Source organism: Falco punctatus (assembly GCF_963210335.1).
Source record: "Falco punctatus genome assembly, chromosome: 1".
NCBI lineage: Eukaryota > Metazoa > Chordata > Aves > Falconiformes > Falconidae > Falco > Falco punctatus.
The window spans coordinates 87,941,389-87,958,061 of record NC_137580.1 but is presented as its reverse complement, the minus strand read 5'-3'; the positions used below and the strand labels follow the sequence as shown (position 1 = coordinate 87,958,061).

General features: G+C 38.6%; 1 protein-coding gene across 2 annotated transcripts in view; it reads left to right on the top strand.

Moving 5' to 3' along the window:
* The window catches only part of PI4KA (phosphatidylinositol 4-kinase alpha), a 63,275-nt gene that overhangs the window by 34,215 nt on the left and 12,387 nt on the right, over positions 1 to 16,673 (top strand). For both annotated transcript variants that reach the window (XM_080374441.1, XM_080374440.1), the window contains exons 20-42: positions 2 to 110; positions 637 to 773; positions 1,709 to 1,842; positions 2,863 to 2,945; positions 3,209 to 3,279; positions 3,364 to 3,488; positions 3,955 to 4,036; positions 4,712 to 4,795; positions 5,152 to 5,241; positions 6,427 to 6,546; positions 8,168 to 8,260; positions 8,613 to 8,769; positions 9,043 to 9,170; positions 10,267 to 10,425; positions 10,687 to 10,838; positions 11,349 to 11,456; positions 12,190 to 12,317; positions 12,398 to 12,517; positions 13,161 to 13,240; positions 13,397 to 13,590; positions 14,322 to 14,412; positions 15,213 to 15,380; positions 15,934 to 15,987. In XM_080374441.1, coding sequence (XP_080230567.1) covers positions 2 to 110; positions 637 to 773; positions 1,709 to 1,842; positions 2,863 to 2,945; positions 3,209 to 3,279; positions 3,364 to 3,488; positions 3,955 to 4,036; positions 4,712 to 4,795; positions 5,152 to 5,241; positions 6,427 to 6,546; positions 8,168 to 8,260; positions 8,613 to 8,769; positions 9,043 to 9,170; positions 10,267 to 10,425; positions 10,687 to 10,838; positions 11,349 to 11,456; positions 12,190 to 12,317; positions 12,398 to 12,517; positions 13,161 to 13,240; positions 13,397 to 13,590; positions 14,322 to 14,412; positions 15,213 to 15,380; positions 15,934 to 15,987 — 2,667 coding nt within the window. The remainder of the gene's footprint in view (position 1; positions 111 to 636; positions 774 to 1,708; positions 1,843 to 2,862; positions 2,946 to 3,208; positions 3,280 to 3,363; positions 3,489 to 3,954; positions 4,037 to 4,711; positions 4,796 to 5,151; positions 5,242 to 6,426; positions 6,547 to 8,167; positions 8,261 to 8,612; positions 8,770 to 9,042; positions 9,171 to 10,266; positions 10,426 to 10,686; positions 10,839 to 11,348; positions 11,457 to 12,189; positions 12,318 to 12,397; positions 12,518 to 13,160; positions 13,241 to 13,396; positions 13,591 to 14,321; positions 14,413 to 15,212; positions 15,381 to 15,933; positions 15,988 to 16,673) is intronic.

Sequence of the window (16,673 nt, the reverse complement as noted above, 5' to 3'; positions counted from 1 at the left end):
GCTCACTAGGCGCTTGCCACCTATCAAGGAGGCCAAGCCCAGGTTGCAAAAGCTGTTCCGTGACTTCTGGTTGTATTCAGTGCTGATGGGATTTGCTGTGGAAGGATCAGGTAGTGTAAATGATAAGAGAACAATGTTGCTGCTCACATTTAAACTCTTGATGAATGTAAATGTAACTGTATGCAAACCATTCACAGCAGGCTGAAGAAAAATTACAGGCATAAAGACACTACAAAGCAAAGAGCTTACATGACAGTTCTCTGGTAGGATTTCTTTACATCTTTGCAGTTTTGCTATGAGATTCAGCCCAGTACAGGTTGTACTTAATTTTTTTTATAAGTTAATAACCTTAGTTAACTATGAGTTTTGATAGTTAAGTTCCTGAAATGGAAGAGCAGACACATGGGGTACAATGTTAATCAAGTAGGAACTTCTTATCCAGTGAGAAACTTCACTTGGAATTACCTACATGTGTGTGTTTGGAACATGGATCGCTTGTATGGAGGTTTTGAGCTTAAGTACATGAGAAACTGGCCCTAGGAAGCAGCGCAAGTCTTGGTAATGCTGATTAGCTTTATGAATTTTCGTCTTGTTTCCTCTCCCCACCCTGCCTTCCTCTTTATACTTGTGTTCCAGGTCTTTGGCCAGAAGAATGGTATGAAGGTGTATGTGAAATTGCCACCAAGTCTCCATTACTCACGTTTCCCAGTAAAGAACCACTTCGATCTGTTCTTCAGTACAATTCTGCCATGAAGAATGATACTGTAACTTCTGTAAGAATTAATTTCTTCTATTACACCCTTCCATAAGGTCTGTCAGTGTTAAATGATACGATAACCATGATACATTGAAATAGCACAGTTTCTCCAGCCTGCCTCCTATTAGTGAAAACCAACTTGTGTACACTGCTCTTATGACGGCAGTGTACATAAATGGCTTGGGTTTAGTTTTATTGAGTATTAATACCAACATTTAGGATGGTAACTACAGTATTTTGATAAGGTGTAGAAAACTAGTCTTTGTGGAGATGGAAGCCTTCTAATACTTTTTCATCTATTTTGTATCAGGCAGACAAAACTCACACTTTAAAAAAATAAGCAAACTTTGGAAGGAAACAACACATTTCGTCTTTCAAAGAAATGTTAAGTGAGCTTTTTCCCTTTTTATCCTCTGGTTTGGTACTGGTATACTTCTCTCTCCCTAGTGTTTGCAGGATAGATTTTACCTGAGGACTAACTGCGGTAGCAGTGTGAAGTGTATTGAAGAGTTTGCAATTTATGAAATATCTTTGTCTGGCCCCCAAATAATACAGAAATGTGTATCGTGCCAGGATAGTTAGTTCTGTGCCATCAAAGAATGGCACAACAGACCCATGAAGTTTCAGAAGCCAGACAGTGTTGATGTTGATCAAACTTATATGCTTTTAGTGTAGGAATTGTATTTCCTCATTGGTGTAACTGCACGGAAACTAGCAGTTATTTCAACAGAGACCTTGACTCCAGTACTTAATTCTGTTTAGTTGTGTATTTGAAGAATTGTGACTTGCTGAGTCAGAGCAGGTCGGTCTTAGTCTGCAGACAGAAGCATCCTGGCATATTGTTTATGAAGGTTAAAAAGTAAACGGCGTAATAGCTGAAGACAAATGTTTTTCAGAACACAAACTAATATAATACTCCCACTTCAGATAACTTCATGTATTCATCTCTAGGCTGAATTAAATGAATTGCGGAGTACCATAATAAATCTCTTGGATCCTCCTCCAGAAGTGTCAGCGTTGATCAATAAGTTGGACTTTGCCATGTCTACCTATCTCCTTTCTGTTTACCGCCTAGAGTATATGAGGTATATATACACCTTTTTCACTGATGCATTTTTTAAAAAATAAATTAAAAACCATGTATGTTCCAGTCAGAATTGCCAGACACTAAGATAAATGAGAGTGTGTATTTTGAGTCACGTTAGCTCTATTAAGATTCCAAGATTGGCAATTATTCTGTGCAAAAATGCCTTTAGGGTAGATAAAAAGGATGGTTAATATAGTAGGGCCCAAAAAAGTGTGATCTCCTCTGTATAGGTACTAATAGAAGATGGACAAAAGGGTTCTTCAAAGGAATGTTTTGCAAGTGTAATATATCCTCTGCACAGTCTTGTGCTTGCATCTCTGAAGGACAGTGTAGACACTTGCCTATTCTGTGAGATCAGTGTAATGTAGGAGCGGAGAAATCTTTTTTGTAGTGTACTTTGTTTCCCCTCAGCAGTGTGTGTTAGGTTGTACTAATTAAACATACTGAATTCACGGACTGTTCTTTTTTTTTTTTTTTAATTCTTCAAAACTGTATTTCTTACAGCTGTTTACAGGAGTGTATAGCTGAAAGCTGAGCTGGAGGTCTAGTAGTCAGGAAAGTAGGAGGAAACTTCTCCATCACGTTTTTACTCTGACAGTAAACCAGAAACATCTTGGCTGTATTTTAGAAACAGTCTTTTAATAAGTGATATTTCTATTGTATGCAAATTCAACAAATGCAAAACCTGTAGAAATGCCAAAGATTGTACCACATTTATATGTTTGTGGTGATTGTATAAGTGCATCATCAGGTTCCTGCTCCTGAGGTGTGAAAGTTAGTCTCTCAGTGACAAACCAGCATTTTATGGTCTCAGTCCTGTTAATTGAATGTAGAAACAGATAGCAGTATCACACTTGCTGGAGACTTAAAATTGCCATGAAATGAACAGTGACTGTATGTTGTGTACTGTGGTGTTAAAGTACATAGTTTTATGTTTAACATCTTTAAAAGAAAAGGAAAAAGAAAAAAACAAAACTAAACCAAAACAACCAAACCCACAGAGCTCTTATTTTCCTAGGGTGTTACGTTCAACCGACCAAGATCGTTTCCAAGTCATGTTTTGCTATTTTGAGGATAAAGCAATTCAGAAAGACAAATCTGGTAAGATTACCTGTCTTGGTTGTCTTGCAACTTGACATACTAGGAAGTTATTTCCAGGCATGCAAAACTAAAAGAAATCAATCAACTATATGACAAAATGAATCATGTTCACTAGATTGCTGTCGCTTTGTTCTTGCACTGCTTTAGTTGTGAAACAGCTTGGTTCAGTGTTGGCTGAGTAAACATAAACACTTTGTTAAGCATGATTTCTAAAACAAATGTAATTCTGATAATCAAATCTGCCATTTCTCTCAATTCCTCAGGCATGATGCAGTGTGTGATAGCTGTTGCTGATAAGGTGTTTGAAGCTTTCCTGACAATGATGGCTGATAAGGTAGGTTACATGGAAACTAAAATTTTGAATTTGTATAATTGTTCTGAATTTGAGCTTCATACTTCTCTTTGGCATGCTTTTTAGCCTAAAACTAAGGAGAATGAAGAAGAGTTGGAGAGGCATGCTCAGTTCTTGCTGGTAAATTTTAATCACATTCACAAGAGGATCAGAAGAGTTGCAGACAAATACTTATCTGGTCTGGTAGACAAGTGAGTATAGATTTCATCTTCCTGCTCTCTTTTCACATTGGCTGTTTAGTGATTGCTTATGCAGTTGATGACAATAATCAAGTGGATTTCTTGGCTGGTTCATCTGCTGAAACATCTCCTTCAAAATTAACATTCAATAGTATTTTTACCCTGGGCCCTGAAACCCCTGCTTAACGTGTCTGTGTCTGCTTAGTATTCCCATGGATGGAGCAAAGCAAAGTGCGCATGAAATAAATGCATTCTCAACTCCTATGAAATAGCTCTAGTTAGCTTACTTTCTGAAAGCTTTTGACGCTGTATTGAGCTAGGCTGTTGTGAGCCATGGCCAGCTTTGTAACTTCTGTTGAGTATGAGCTTACCAGGTGATGTATGTAACTAGCTCTTGGAGCAGCTCTGTTTTTTGATAAAATAATTTCCTTTCATAGCTGTCCATCATTATTGGTTTGTGAATCCTGTCTTGCTCTAGGTTTCCTCACTTGTTATGGAGTGGAACTGTGCTGAAGACTATGCTAGATATTCTGCAGACACTGTCACTGTCTCTTAGTGCAGTAAGTTCCTTTTTCTTTCATAAAACTGAATTGTCTGGCTTTGGTTTGCATTTATTTGATACTTATTTATGAGTTCTTACTTTGGTTTTGCTTTTATCACTAGAGATTGGTAAAATCTTTATTTTAAATTCTGTGAGGTAAGTGCATTTCCAACCCTCTTTCATAGGTAGTAAAACTAGTGCTAGAAAGTTGTTGTCGAATGTGGTTCAGAAAGTCATGTTTAGCATCAAGAACAAAACATAGGATTACCAGTTCTGGGTTGTAATTGTTGAACTGTCTCATTTGATATCAAAATTTGGTGGTGGTTTTCTGGTTTGTGTTGGTTTTATGAACTGTGGTTGTCAGATTATATTCTTTCCGGTCTCTGTATGTGTATCCATATTCCTTGAATTTATTACATATTAGTATTTTTGAAGATGGAAATGCTTTGTAGAGTTTTATTTTTGTATTAAACGTTGAAGGGAGAGCTTTGGATTTTTAAAATTATTCATACTAAAAGCCAACTGGAATACAAACAATTTCTTCTAGAGCTGTTCAAATTGACTTTGAGAGCAAATACTAGCAAAAAGGTTTGGTAAATCAGGCTTCTTGTTTGTGAAAAGTGCTACCTGTAGCATTCAGGTTAAGTGATGATGAATTTCATCTTACTGAAAGCTGATAATTGTTTTTGTGCAGGACATTCACAAGGACCAGCCATACTATGACATTCCTGATGCTCCATATAGAATAACTGTCCCTGACACACATGAAGCCAGAGAGGTAGGTGGTCTTCCTTGATTTATCGAAGAAGAAAATAATGCCTGATATTTTTGTATGTCTTGAGGATAAATTAGTAAGCCATTCTGGTCCTTTTTTTTTTAAATGCTTCCCTAGGTAAGTTTTTCCTAATAGAATATGACACTTGGTATTTATGTTTTTCTGAATCTTACTGTTTTACTTGAAGTGTGACAGTTGCTTGCTTATCAAGGGTACATTAATTGTTACAGAAAATCTTAACTGTATCATATTGCTGCAACCTGTCTTACTCCATATGTAACTTACTACACCATTAAAACCAGGGCCTCTTGTTATATGCCCTATATTGTACTGATTGTATTCATGCTTTCTAATTCTAGAGTATAGTCAAGGATTTTGCTGCACGCTGTGGGATGATTCTGCAAGAAGCAATGAAATGGGCTCCTTCTGTCACAAAATCTCATCTACAGGTAATGAGCATGTGAGAACTTGATTTTTGCAGATCCTCAAAATTAGAATTAAATTATGTGTTGTTTTTCAGGCTATCCAAGCATAACCTTAACTTTTCTGTTGCTCTAGCATTTCCTTTAGAGTATTGTCAGAGGATAATTAGGATTTTTGATTTGGTGTGACTTTTGATGTAGTCCAAACTGAAGTATCTTGGAAATAACAGGTTTGTAAACAGTTGATCTTCCTGGTTTTACTTCAGAAGTCAGAATTCAGTATAATAGAATCATCTGCCTACCAAAGTCCGTTTAATGCCGACACATTAGCTGAAAATATCAGCTGGACTGAAGTATATGATTAGGATGTAAGATTTGTTTATTATTTCCCTCTTGGGAGGATGTTTTCTTCTGTCTTTATGGTTGGGTGGGGTTTTTTCCTTTTTTAAATATGGAGAAACACTGCTAATATGAGACCACTGTAAATTACAGGCTTGAATTTGAGTGTGGGTGTTGTAAACACTCACATGTGGTAGATTTCAGTAAAAAGCAGTCACAAGACCACAAAGAAAGATTAAGAGACTGTTTATGATCTACTAATAAAATACCTTTTATGTAAACAAAAAATCTCACTATAGTAAAATGCAGGTGTCTGTTAATCCTTGGTGAGTAGCTGAAGGAACTATGTAGTCTCGGTTAGACTAGTATTCCTTCTAGAGGTGCCTAATGTAGTCCTGATAACAGAATTTCTGGGAGGCTCACAATCTTGGGCACTGCAGATCAACCTGAAGTTTGTATTTCTTTCCCCAAAAAAAGAACCTCAAGGGATTCTACCCGCATGTGAAAGGATTCCCTTCTTCCATGGGGTCCAAAGCACTTCCTTTCATAAGGTTCTCTTTGTAAGGTTCTTTTTGTCAAAAGGGATTCTTTCTAAAGAAGACCTCAGCCTTCAAGTATCTAGCTTGAAAACTTTATCTTTTTGCAAAATGGAACAAGTCTTACTCTTCACATATTTGGGAGGACATTTAGAATTTCTTATTGCCAGGGGAACAATGCCTAGAAGGGATGAGTAGAGGCAGCCTGTTTGTTATCAGGTATGTGTGTACTTAAGTTTCTGGTAGTTTGTGATGCTGCAACACTTGCTTATGTGTTGCCTTGTTTTGAAAAACACAGTAGTTTCCCAACAAACTTTTTTTCTTTTTTTTTTGTCAGGAGTACCTCAACAAACATCAGAACTGGGTGTCAGGTTTGTCCCAGCACACAGGACTGGCTATGGCTACGGAAAGTGTTTTGCACTTTGCTGGCTACAACAGACAGAACACCACTCTGGGCGTGAGTATTGGGCACATCCTTGTTTGTTCATTTGTGTACCTGTATAGCTATTGTGCTAAATTTATAACATTCAGTATAGCCAAGTAATACAGATTTTCTAAATCACCTTTGTTGTGGCTCTTGAACATTACTCAGAAAGATCCCTTATTTCTTTCCACCTGAAATCAAGGTATCTGCCAATCATATTCTTCTGTAAAATACTGAAAAGTAAGATGGTAACAAGTAAGAAAATAAAACCATATCTAATACTGTTTAAGAGTTTTCTGTAGATGATTTTCAGTTACTTGAAACTAGGATCTGTGTTAGGCTGAAATGAACTGTTTTCTAGAATAGTAGCGTAGGTGAGAGTTGGGTGACACCCATTTGCTCCGTGTTTCACATAGCTACACTCAAAACATGGTTTTGCATTGAATATTTCATGTAGTTATTAACTGTAAAAAAACCTGCATATTTCTTCTGATTTGTGGTTGTAATTTCTGATCTGGAGAAACGCCCAGTAGAATCTGCTGCATCATCAGCCAGCGTGTTTTCTAGCAGCAGCTCTGGAACTGCCTCCTCCCCCAGCCTTAGCAGGATTTCCTTTTGGTTCTCTGTTACAGTTGTCCTTCTAGACAGTTGCTAGTTACTAAAGGTAATTAGGATAAAGAACTCCCAGGGCTCAGGAAGACAGCCATGCAGTTCTCTAAAGGGACAAGGTGAGAAAACTTGATAGAATACAGACTGTTCTGGAAGAATCTAGAAGCTTTACGACTGGAAAGGAAATAAGGGAAACAACATTCTCATTTCCTTAATAAGATAACAGTATTTGTTTTTATTAGGGCCCTCCTGTGTCAACCAAGTGGCAAAAGCTGTTTCAGAAAGCTTTCAAATTGCTAGCAGTTTGGTTTGCTTTATTCCCATGGACTGGACAGTGCTAATGTGAAGGTGATCGTGTACAAATTTTATAACCAAGACACACAAAACTAGTTCTCAGAAGTTTATCCATTGTTGAGCCAAGCTAGCCATTAGCAGTACTGAAGCAAAGCATTGCAGGAGGGTTAAATTTTTGGTGGTTTTGCAGGCCTTGAATTTGAGTATTAAATCCTCAATATAAAAAATTCATTTTACAGTGTAAAGAATCATTCTTTTTTTGTTTGCTTTTGAGGAGAAACTCTGAGTCATGAATTCCTGAGTGCTTCTGTGAAGGGAAACAAGGATTACTAGTGCACTTCTTAAAGACAGGAAAAAAATATTCTCTCTTCTGCAGTACCATCAGTTCAGCAAGCTGTTGCATGGAGAGGGCAGAACCAAGATCAAATCTCCTCCTTTCTTCTTCCCTACCTTTACCTGTTCATGAAAAGAGAGCAGCAGGCCCAGAGCGTCTATCCTTTATATAGTTTGGTTTTGGTCTTCCAAGAAGTATATCCAATACGTATATATTTCAAACTGTGTATCCATGGAATAAATGCATGTTACTTAATTTTTATCAGTCCTGGTCCTGTTGCACCTAATAGTCTCAATGCTATTCTGATTATAAGCATAAGGAAAACTAAACTTAAAACATGTTTGAAAGTATAAAAAGACAAAACCATGAATGGTTGGATATGAACAGTATAAACACCTGTGTGTGGTTTGGTCACAGGCAACCCAGCTGACTGAAAGACCAACTTGTGTGAAGAAGGACTACTCCAACTTCATGGCTTCTCTTAACTTACGCAACCGCTATGCAGGAGAGGCAAGTACAGGATTTCTCATGAGTGTGGAATGTCCACGAGCTCTGGCATGGCTTTTCAGGGCATGATGCCCCTTCCAATCTGAACTATTGTATGTTTATGTGTTATTTTAAGCACAGATTCTAAAGTTCAAATCCTTCAAGATAAAGTATATAATTTTCTTAAGTTTTTAAACAGATAATTTTACTGTTGGTCTTGCAGAAAGTACTTAGATTGCAGATAAAGCTAAAGATTTAGCGAAGTAGTAACAAAAGATGCCTCTATTTGTGAAGTTCCTTAACAGGCACATGACAAATAACAAATGAGATACGTAAAATACTGTTCTCGGTTGAAAAAAACCACTATATTTTACAGGTTTCTGGAATGATTCAGTTCTCAAATGCTACAGGACGAACATCTGACCTGAACAAACTGATGGTCAAAGAGCTGAATGATGCTCTTGAATCAGGCCACACTGAATTCTACACTCAGGCCATGTTTAAGTTGACTGCACTGCTAATAAGTAGCAAAGGTAATGAAAAACAAATGGAGTTCTGCTTTATGGCTGTGAATGCCAAGAATAATAAAAGTACAAAAACTATCTATATACAAATGCAGTATGCATCAGCTTGAAGCAAATTTGTGTTTTGAGTTTTTTCAATTAGGCTTATATTGCCGGAAAGCCTTAAGCTAGAAGCTATTTATTAGAAATTGATTATTACATACTGTGCGCACCAGTTTTGTGCTGATGTGAAAAGAAGTTATTTATTCTGTGGGAGAAATCTGAGTGAATGTTTGTTTCTAGACTGTGATCCCCAGCTCCTTCATAATCTGTGTTGGGGACCCCTGCGAATGTTCAACGAGCACGGCATGGAAACAGCAATTGCTTGCTGGGAGTGGCTGCTTGCTGCCAAGAATGGAATAGAAGTGCCGGTAGGAAGCTGTTTAACAACTCTTTCTCTGCCCCTGCAAGGGGTGGAAGAGAGAAAATTTTGAGAGATTCACAGCTATTGTGAATCTGTGTCAAGTGAGGGTGTTAAATGCATTGTTAATCACTTCAGTCTGCTAGGAAGTTTCTTTTCATATATTGTTGGAAGTCGGAGCACCCTTAAAAGTAGAGTCTGGGAAACAGATCTTTCTCAGCAGCAGGAATGATACAGCAAAGGAAATCTGTTAGGATCTTAGCAGTACGATTTGTTTTGCTGCTGAGATGCCCAAGATGCTCATGAACCAGGTTCTAAACTACCAAAATTTATAGAATAGTGTTTTAAAACAAATAGAGATCAATGTCCCTGTTCATGATTCAGGGCCTCTGGTATCTGGCATTGCACCCTTGCACAAAAAAATAGGCTTGCAAGTGTCCTAATCCTGTAACAGGCTAGACCAGCTGTATTTTGTGAGGTGGGGATGAATCTAATGGTAATAAAGCAACTCAGCATGATGTAGTGAGAGCCCACACAGAGTTGAGAAGCTGCCTCTGATAATTGCTCCAGTTAGTGAGCGCTAAGTGTTTCACTTGCTGGAGATAATCATCTAAATTTGCTTAGGTCATGTACATGGCACATCTTGGTTTTTAACTTTATAAGCATCAATTTCATTTTTTTTTCCCTCTTAGGATTCTGGGAAAGTTCTTTATCTTGTTGAGGCAATCAGATAAGCTCCCTTGGTTGCTGGGCCTCCTTTCTACTAGAGGATGCTGCTCCCTGGGGCAGGTTCAGCAAAAGTGAATTATGTGCCATCTTTATATTGTGTGCTGCATCAGCTCTGTGTGGTCATGGGTCCAACTGTGTCCTGCAGTGCATGAGAACCTGGTGTAGGCCTGTCTCTGCTGCCCTGGGGCTGGAGGCAGTAACCTTTAGTAGAGAGGGAGAGGGGCTGGCACCAGCTGATCTAACAGTTCAGTTTCCTCAAGAAAATACAGCACTTGTCTGTTACTAGCTGAACTTCCAGGGGAGTGGTTCTTCACTTTGTAATTTAGGATGCAAAAGAAACATTTTATTTATTAACACTGTTACCTTTCTTTTTGCAGTTCATGCGGGAAATGGCAGGAGCCTGGCAGATGACTGTGGAACAGAAAGTTGGTCTGTTTTCTGCTGAGCAGAAAGAAGCAGATCCGTTAGCAGCCTCAGAAGAGAGCCAGCCAAGGCCTTGTCCACCAGAGGTGACCCCACATTACATCTGGATAGAGGTGTGTATTTCTTCTGGAATGTCCCACCTATGGTGGCGTTGCAGTGATGCTGTGATTAAGCTACTCTGCACTGCTTGTTCTCATGATTCAGGAAAGGGCTGGAGGTCATGGTGGTAGTCAATCTGCTTCAAAGCCAGGAGACGCACTCTTTCTGGATGAGCATAATAATTGAAGGGTAGAAAGGCGTTTGAAACGGAAAAGACTGGGTGAGAGTTGAGATGAAAAAGGTCAAAGAAGGCATGGCATGTCTCTCTTTCTCAGTTTTTGGTGCAGAGATTTGAAATAGCCAAGTACTGCAGCTCTGACCAAATAGAGATCTTCTCCAGCCTGCTCCAGCGGTCTCTTTCGTTGAACATTGGAGGGGCCAAAGGCAGTTTGAATCGGCATGTGGCAGCAATTGGACCCCGATTTAAGTGAGTAGTTTTGGATTTTTCCTTGGGGGAAGAAATAAGTTTATAGGGAGTTGGGAGATAAGGACTAAACACTAAATGTGTAAATTGTCCTTGGCTTCAACTGGTGATGTTCCTTTAAAAGCCTGCAATGATATAGAGTCTAAGCTCTGTTTTCAAAGCAGAAATAGCTAATTTTAGCTTGAAAGTCATTTTTTGGTGCTTCAGAAAACTTCATGGGATAATTTCATACAGTGAATTGCCTGCATCATGGATCTGTCAATGTATCAGTTGGACATAATTTTTCTCAATCGTTTTCACTTTTTGTGGCTTAAAGGCTTTTACTTTTTGTGGTTCAGTAGTCACAGCTTTAGGAACAGACTGATGATAATATGAGCAGTTTGCCAAGAGCTCTGAAACAGGCACTTTCTGATAAATTGAGCAGAGTTACAGCTGTAGCTATGGTTTGGATGGTATTACGTTGGTCTCCATTTTGAGAATGCTAGATTTTTTGTTCTCTATTTTGCTTATTAGGTTGCTGACTCTGGGGTTGTCTTTACTGCACGCTGATGTGGTTCCAAATGCAACTATTCGAAATGTTTTGAGAGAAAAGATTTATTCAACTGCCTTTGATTATTTCAGGTACCTTTTTATTTGCAACTACTCACTGAAAGTGTGTGTGTGTAATTTCCTGAACTTTCTGTCATACTTCAGAGCAGCAGCTGTCTTTCTCTTCTAGTGATTTAACTTCTTCCTTTACTTTTTCTCCCTTTTTAACAGAAACTTTTTTTTTCCTTGTGCTTTTCTCTAGTTCATAAGACATCTCAGAGAGGCTTGGATATAATTTCCACATTTCATCTGTCGTTTATAAAGTAGTGTCTGCAGGAATGTTTCTGTTTTTTGGGTTTTTTTTTTCTTATTTTGGAGTTTAGGTACCATTTTAAGCACTGAATAGATTTATAAGATCTAAAGAATTGCTGTTACAGAGTGTGTGGCTGAAATACAGTTGCACTGTTTTGATAGTACACCCACGCTGAATCTGATGATTTCAATATTTGACATGGGCACAACAGAAAATAATATAATTTACAGGAATGTCTGAATGTGAGGAGGTCAGTCAGTCATAATAATAAATTTCAAATGAATCCAGGATGCTGACAGACTGCTGCCTTAATTTTCATTTATAATGGGTAGTTTCTACTTCTTCAGTCAGACATAATAAAGCCATGAGGGTAAAATGTAGTGATGCTTAGTCTCATCCTTCTAGATTCTGGTCAGAATAAGAAATACGACTTGGTTAGATTTGTGGGTTGTTAGTTGTTGTTTTTTTCCCCTAATACGTTCAACTTCACATTATTTGTGTAATTTCTTCAAGTTGTCCCTCAAAGTTCCCTACACAAGGGGAAAAGAGGCTTCGTGAGGATATCAGTATATTGATCAAGTTTTGGACAGCGATGTTCTCAGACAAGAAGTATCTGACCGCCAGCCAACTTGTGCCACCTGGTGAGCTCCTTTATGTGCTGTTTGAAAAGCCTGCTATTTCTTTGATTGGATTCTACATCAGGTCTGTGCTCTGTTGTTAGATAATCAAGACACCAGGAGCAACCTGGATATCAATGTTGGGTCTCGGCAACAGGCTACACAAGGATGGATAAACACTTACCCTCTGTCCAGTGGCATGTCAACTATATCTAAAAAATCAGGTATATTTTTGATTGTAACTAGCTCATTGCAATTAATTGCATAGTGTATTTCATATGCATATGTTGCTTAAAGTCATTGTTTCCCTTTGACATTGGGCTCGTGTTCTTCTGGCAAGGTATTTAATGACCAGTGCCAAACTGGAGAGGGAACAGAAAAAGTCTCACTGGTAGCAGACAGCAAAGTTTTGAAATTACTTGTTTTTTTGACAGAATGTTCAATTCTGCAGTGCAGAAGGAGTAAGAATGGAGGTCAAGATGTATCGAAATCCTGTAAGGAAATTGCTTTGTGCAGACATGCTGCTAGCGCTTCTTGGGGGCAGCGGAGTGACATGAGATTGTGGGCTGTTGCTGTACAGTTATAAACTATGTGCCCTTTCTTTTCAGTAGGCTGTCTTGTTTCTAAAGTGAACACAATGCTGGCTAAATTGATACCGCTGTAGCCTGTTGTACTTCGTATATTCAGAGAACTGAACAAGAAGTAGCTGCACTGCTGACTTTGTGAAGTCACTCTGATCTAAATTTACACATGTTCTGTGATTATTCAGTTCTTATATGTTGGTGTTGCCAGGTGTGGACAGTTTGAAAGCACATTTAACGTACTGAACAAAAGCCACTGAAAACATTTTTTTATCCTTTTCTAAAGGAATGTCTAAGAAGACTAACAGAGGTACACAGCTACACAAGTACTACATGAAGCGAAGAACGTTACTGCTGTCATTGCTGGTGGGTCATCAGAAGAATGGTGAAGCTGCATGAATTTCTAAGACTGTTGTTGCAGGATACATAAACTGCATGCAGTATGAGATCAGAAGTGTTGTTCTTCTTCCAGAAAACATTGCTATTTTTTTTTTTGCTTTTTTTTTTTTCTGCTTTCCTCAGGCTACTGAGATTGAACGCTTAATCACATGGTACAATCCACTGTCTTCCCCTGAGCTAGAGTTGGATCAAACTGGAGAAAGCAGTGTAGCAAACTGGAGGTCCAAGTATATCGGTCTTAGTGAGAAGCAGTGGAAGGATAATGTAAATCTGGCTTGGAGCATTTCTCCTCATCTTGCTGTACAGCTGCCTACCAGGTGAGAAATTTCAAAAGAAAACTGATGGAATTCCTGCTGCCTTAGAAGTTGAGTGAGTACTTGCACTGTAAGTACCGATGGCAGTTGCTCCTGTTTAGAGCCCCCTTGCATACTGTCACAGCTGGTTGTGACCTTTGAAATGAAAAGAACTAGATTACCTAATATACTTGTTTGGCTCGGGCTCTGCTGGAGTCTAGCTTCTTTTCTGCCACCCATTCTTTGCTAACACTTATATGGTGTTCAGAAGAAATCATGTTTGATTTCTAACAGCACTGAACCCATTAACAGGCAAGCTTTTAAACAGTGCTAGAAGTGTCTTTGAATGAATTGTTCTAGATATATATTGGCTTGCACTTTAAGTATTATAAGAGAATTAGCATAGTTGGCTCCTGAAGGGAAAGGAAATTCTTTCCCCCTTACAACAGTGATAGTTTTTGCCAAGTAGAGTTCTGCACACCAGTTTCTGTAGAATCCCAGACAGTATATTTCAGCCAAGAATTCAGTAGTGGACTAAAATACTACTGGTTTATACAAAAGCATTGGATGAGGACCAGTTGTTCCTGAATCCTCTTTTGACAGCATATTGGTCCCTCAGTGTGCATTATTTCATAGTTAGACTATTTGTTTATCAAGCATATACTCTTCTGCCTTCTGCTGTCTGCATCTTCACATAAACAGAAGAGGCTGACAAAATTTTCTAATGTTGTTACTGTATTTCTGGTTGTACTTAGATTTAAGAACACTGAAGCTATTGGAACAGAAGTGACCCGTCTGGTTCGGTTGGATCCAGGAGCTGTTAGTGATGTTCCTGAAGCCATAAAGGTACTTGTGAATATCTGTACTGTTACAGGGCCCCACTATGCCCGTTTCCTTCAGATGTATTGGAAAATACAGTCTTTACTTAACACAACATGTATATTCTAGTTCTAGTCATAGCTCTAAGGAGAGAATGACAGAATAGCTGTGGAAATAGGATGCTGAGACAAGAATCACAGCAATAAAGAGTAGGTAGCTAGTTAGCTAGTGGTACATCTTCCTCCTGGGTATATTCTCACCATACAGAAAATGTCTCAAAAGTCATCACTTGCAGCACAGCCACCATTTCTGTTCCTTTTGCATCATTTGTAAGGAAAGGCACTGGACCAAGTCATGGTGAGTGCTGCTGCTGCAATTATTTCAAGCTTAATCAGTTCTGTGTGTCATGAGGCCAAGCCTTTTGAAGTGGAGGAGACTCACCATGCTGATCTGCAGTGAAGTACTTGTCATGTGAGAGTCTTGTCAGAGCTACATTCTGTACATCACCTGTAAGAATAGATGACAGGAAAGTTGAACCTTCTTTAACCCTTACAAAAGGGCTCATCCTTTCTCCCTATGCTAAAGCTCCTGTGCTGTGCTTTTAGTAACTTGATTTCACTAACTTCGTCTGGTGATCTGGGAGGTGTTAGGTTTTCATAGGAAAAAAAATGTTTTAGATAAAATAGCTGTGGATTTGTAAAATAAAAAGTACCATGTTTCAATTTCTCTGCTATAGGAGGCTAGCTAATAGCGTTACTGTCTGGTGTGTTCTACTCAGGCGTTATTGGGTGCTATAACCCCCTAACATGTCTGCCTTGCTTTTTCAGTACCTGGTTACCTGGCATACAATTGATGCTGATGCACCTGAGCTCAGCCACGTTCTGTGCTGGGCACCAACAGATCCACCAACTGGCCTTTCCTATTTTTCAAGCATGTATCCACCTCATCCTCTAACAGCTCAGTATGGGGTTAAAGTCCTGCGATCTTTTCCTCCGGTAAGACAAGTCCCAAGAGAGCCTTAACACTCCTAGTAAAGTTACAGCTGTAGTCATTGTGACCACAGAGTTCATTTTAATACCATGGGGAGACATGTATGCTGAAAGGGCACACTGCATTGCAGAATGTGACTAGATTGGCATGGAAAGTTAAAGTTGATTGTCCCACGTAATACTGGCTCGGGTACTTAAAACTTTTTTGTCATAAATCACACAGCTTAATTCTTCAGACTGCTCTTCTCAGATTGTTCCTTTCAAAACTTTTCTTAGTGGAAAAGTGTTTTCTAAAGCATCAGAAGGCTGGATTTTTTACACTTGTCAGACTTGTATTAGGACTGTAAAATACATGATTATTAATGACATCTTTGAAGGGAGTAACTGGACAGAAAAATACTTTGTTTTGAGGAGGTGGTATAAATATAGTTTTAAAATAAAGAGGCAGTGGTATTTTGTTCATTACCTAACTGAAAGTAGCTTTTCTCTGTGCATATGACCTGTCTTCCCTTCTGACTACTAAATAACAATACAAACCCTGCCATCTTTTCTCTTTCAGGATGCCATTTTGTTCTACATTCCACAGATTGTGCAGGCACTTCGGTATGACAAGGTGAGGATATGAAAAGCTGCATATGAACGAAACAGATTTATATTAAGGCAGTGTTTAGACCTGACAAAATCTTAAGCTTAATGCTGCTTATTATTGCCCTGTATCTAATACATAGAAGAAAAATTATTGTCTCTAGAGGCTGGTTTGCTTTGGATACCCTTCTTATGAACAAGTAAACTTGAGAAACCAGAGGCTATGTAGCTCATCTGCCAGGAAAGAGATTTTGTTGTGGGAAACCCCAGATAAAGATTTTGAATAAAGCTTTTGAAGGTCTGTTTGCATGAGACAAGCAGTAATGAATTTGAATCACTATCCTTAATCATTTTGCTGTGGAGTTAACCAGAGAAGACATCTAGGGGTGTCTTGTGCTCCATCACGTGTATGAAATCGGATCTTAGCTTCATTTTGCAGAAGCCAGAAGTGAAGCTTGATAACCAGGTTCAGAGTTCATTAATGTGAGATCATTGTTATCTGTCCACAAGGTATGTGAACTCTGGTCAGTGCGTTATTTTCAGGTGAAGACATCCCCAGCCAGTAGTGTAGGTGACCACATATAGTTATTCTTTGACAACTTTGCATGTTGCAGAGCACAAACATCAGACATCTTGTCTCTTAATATCAGTCATACATAGAAACATCTACAGACTGCAGAAATAGTTGAAAGTAGAGGAAAGGGAATGCAACTT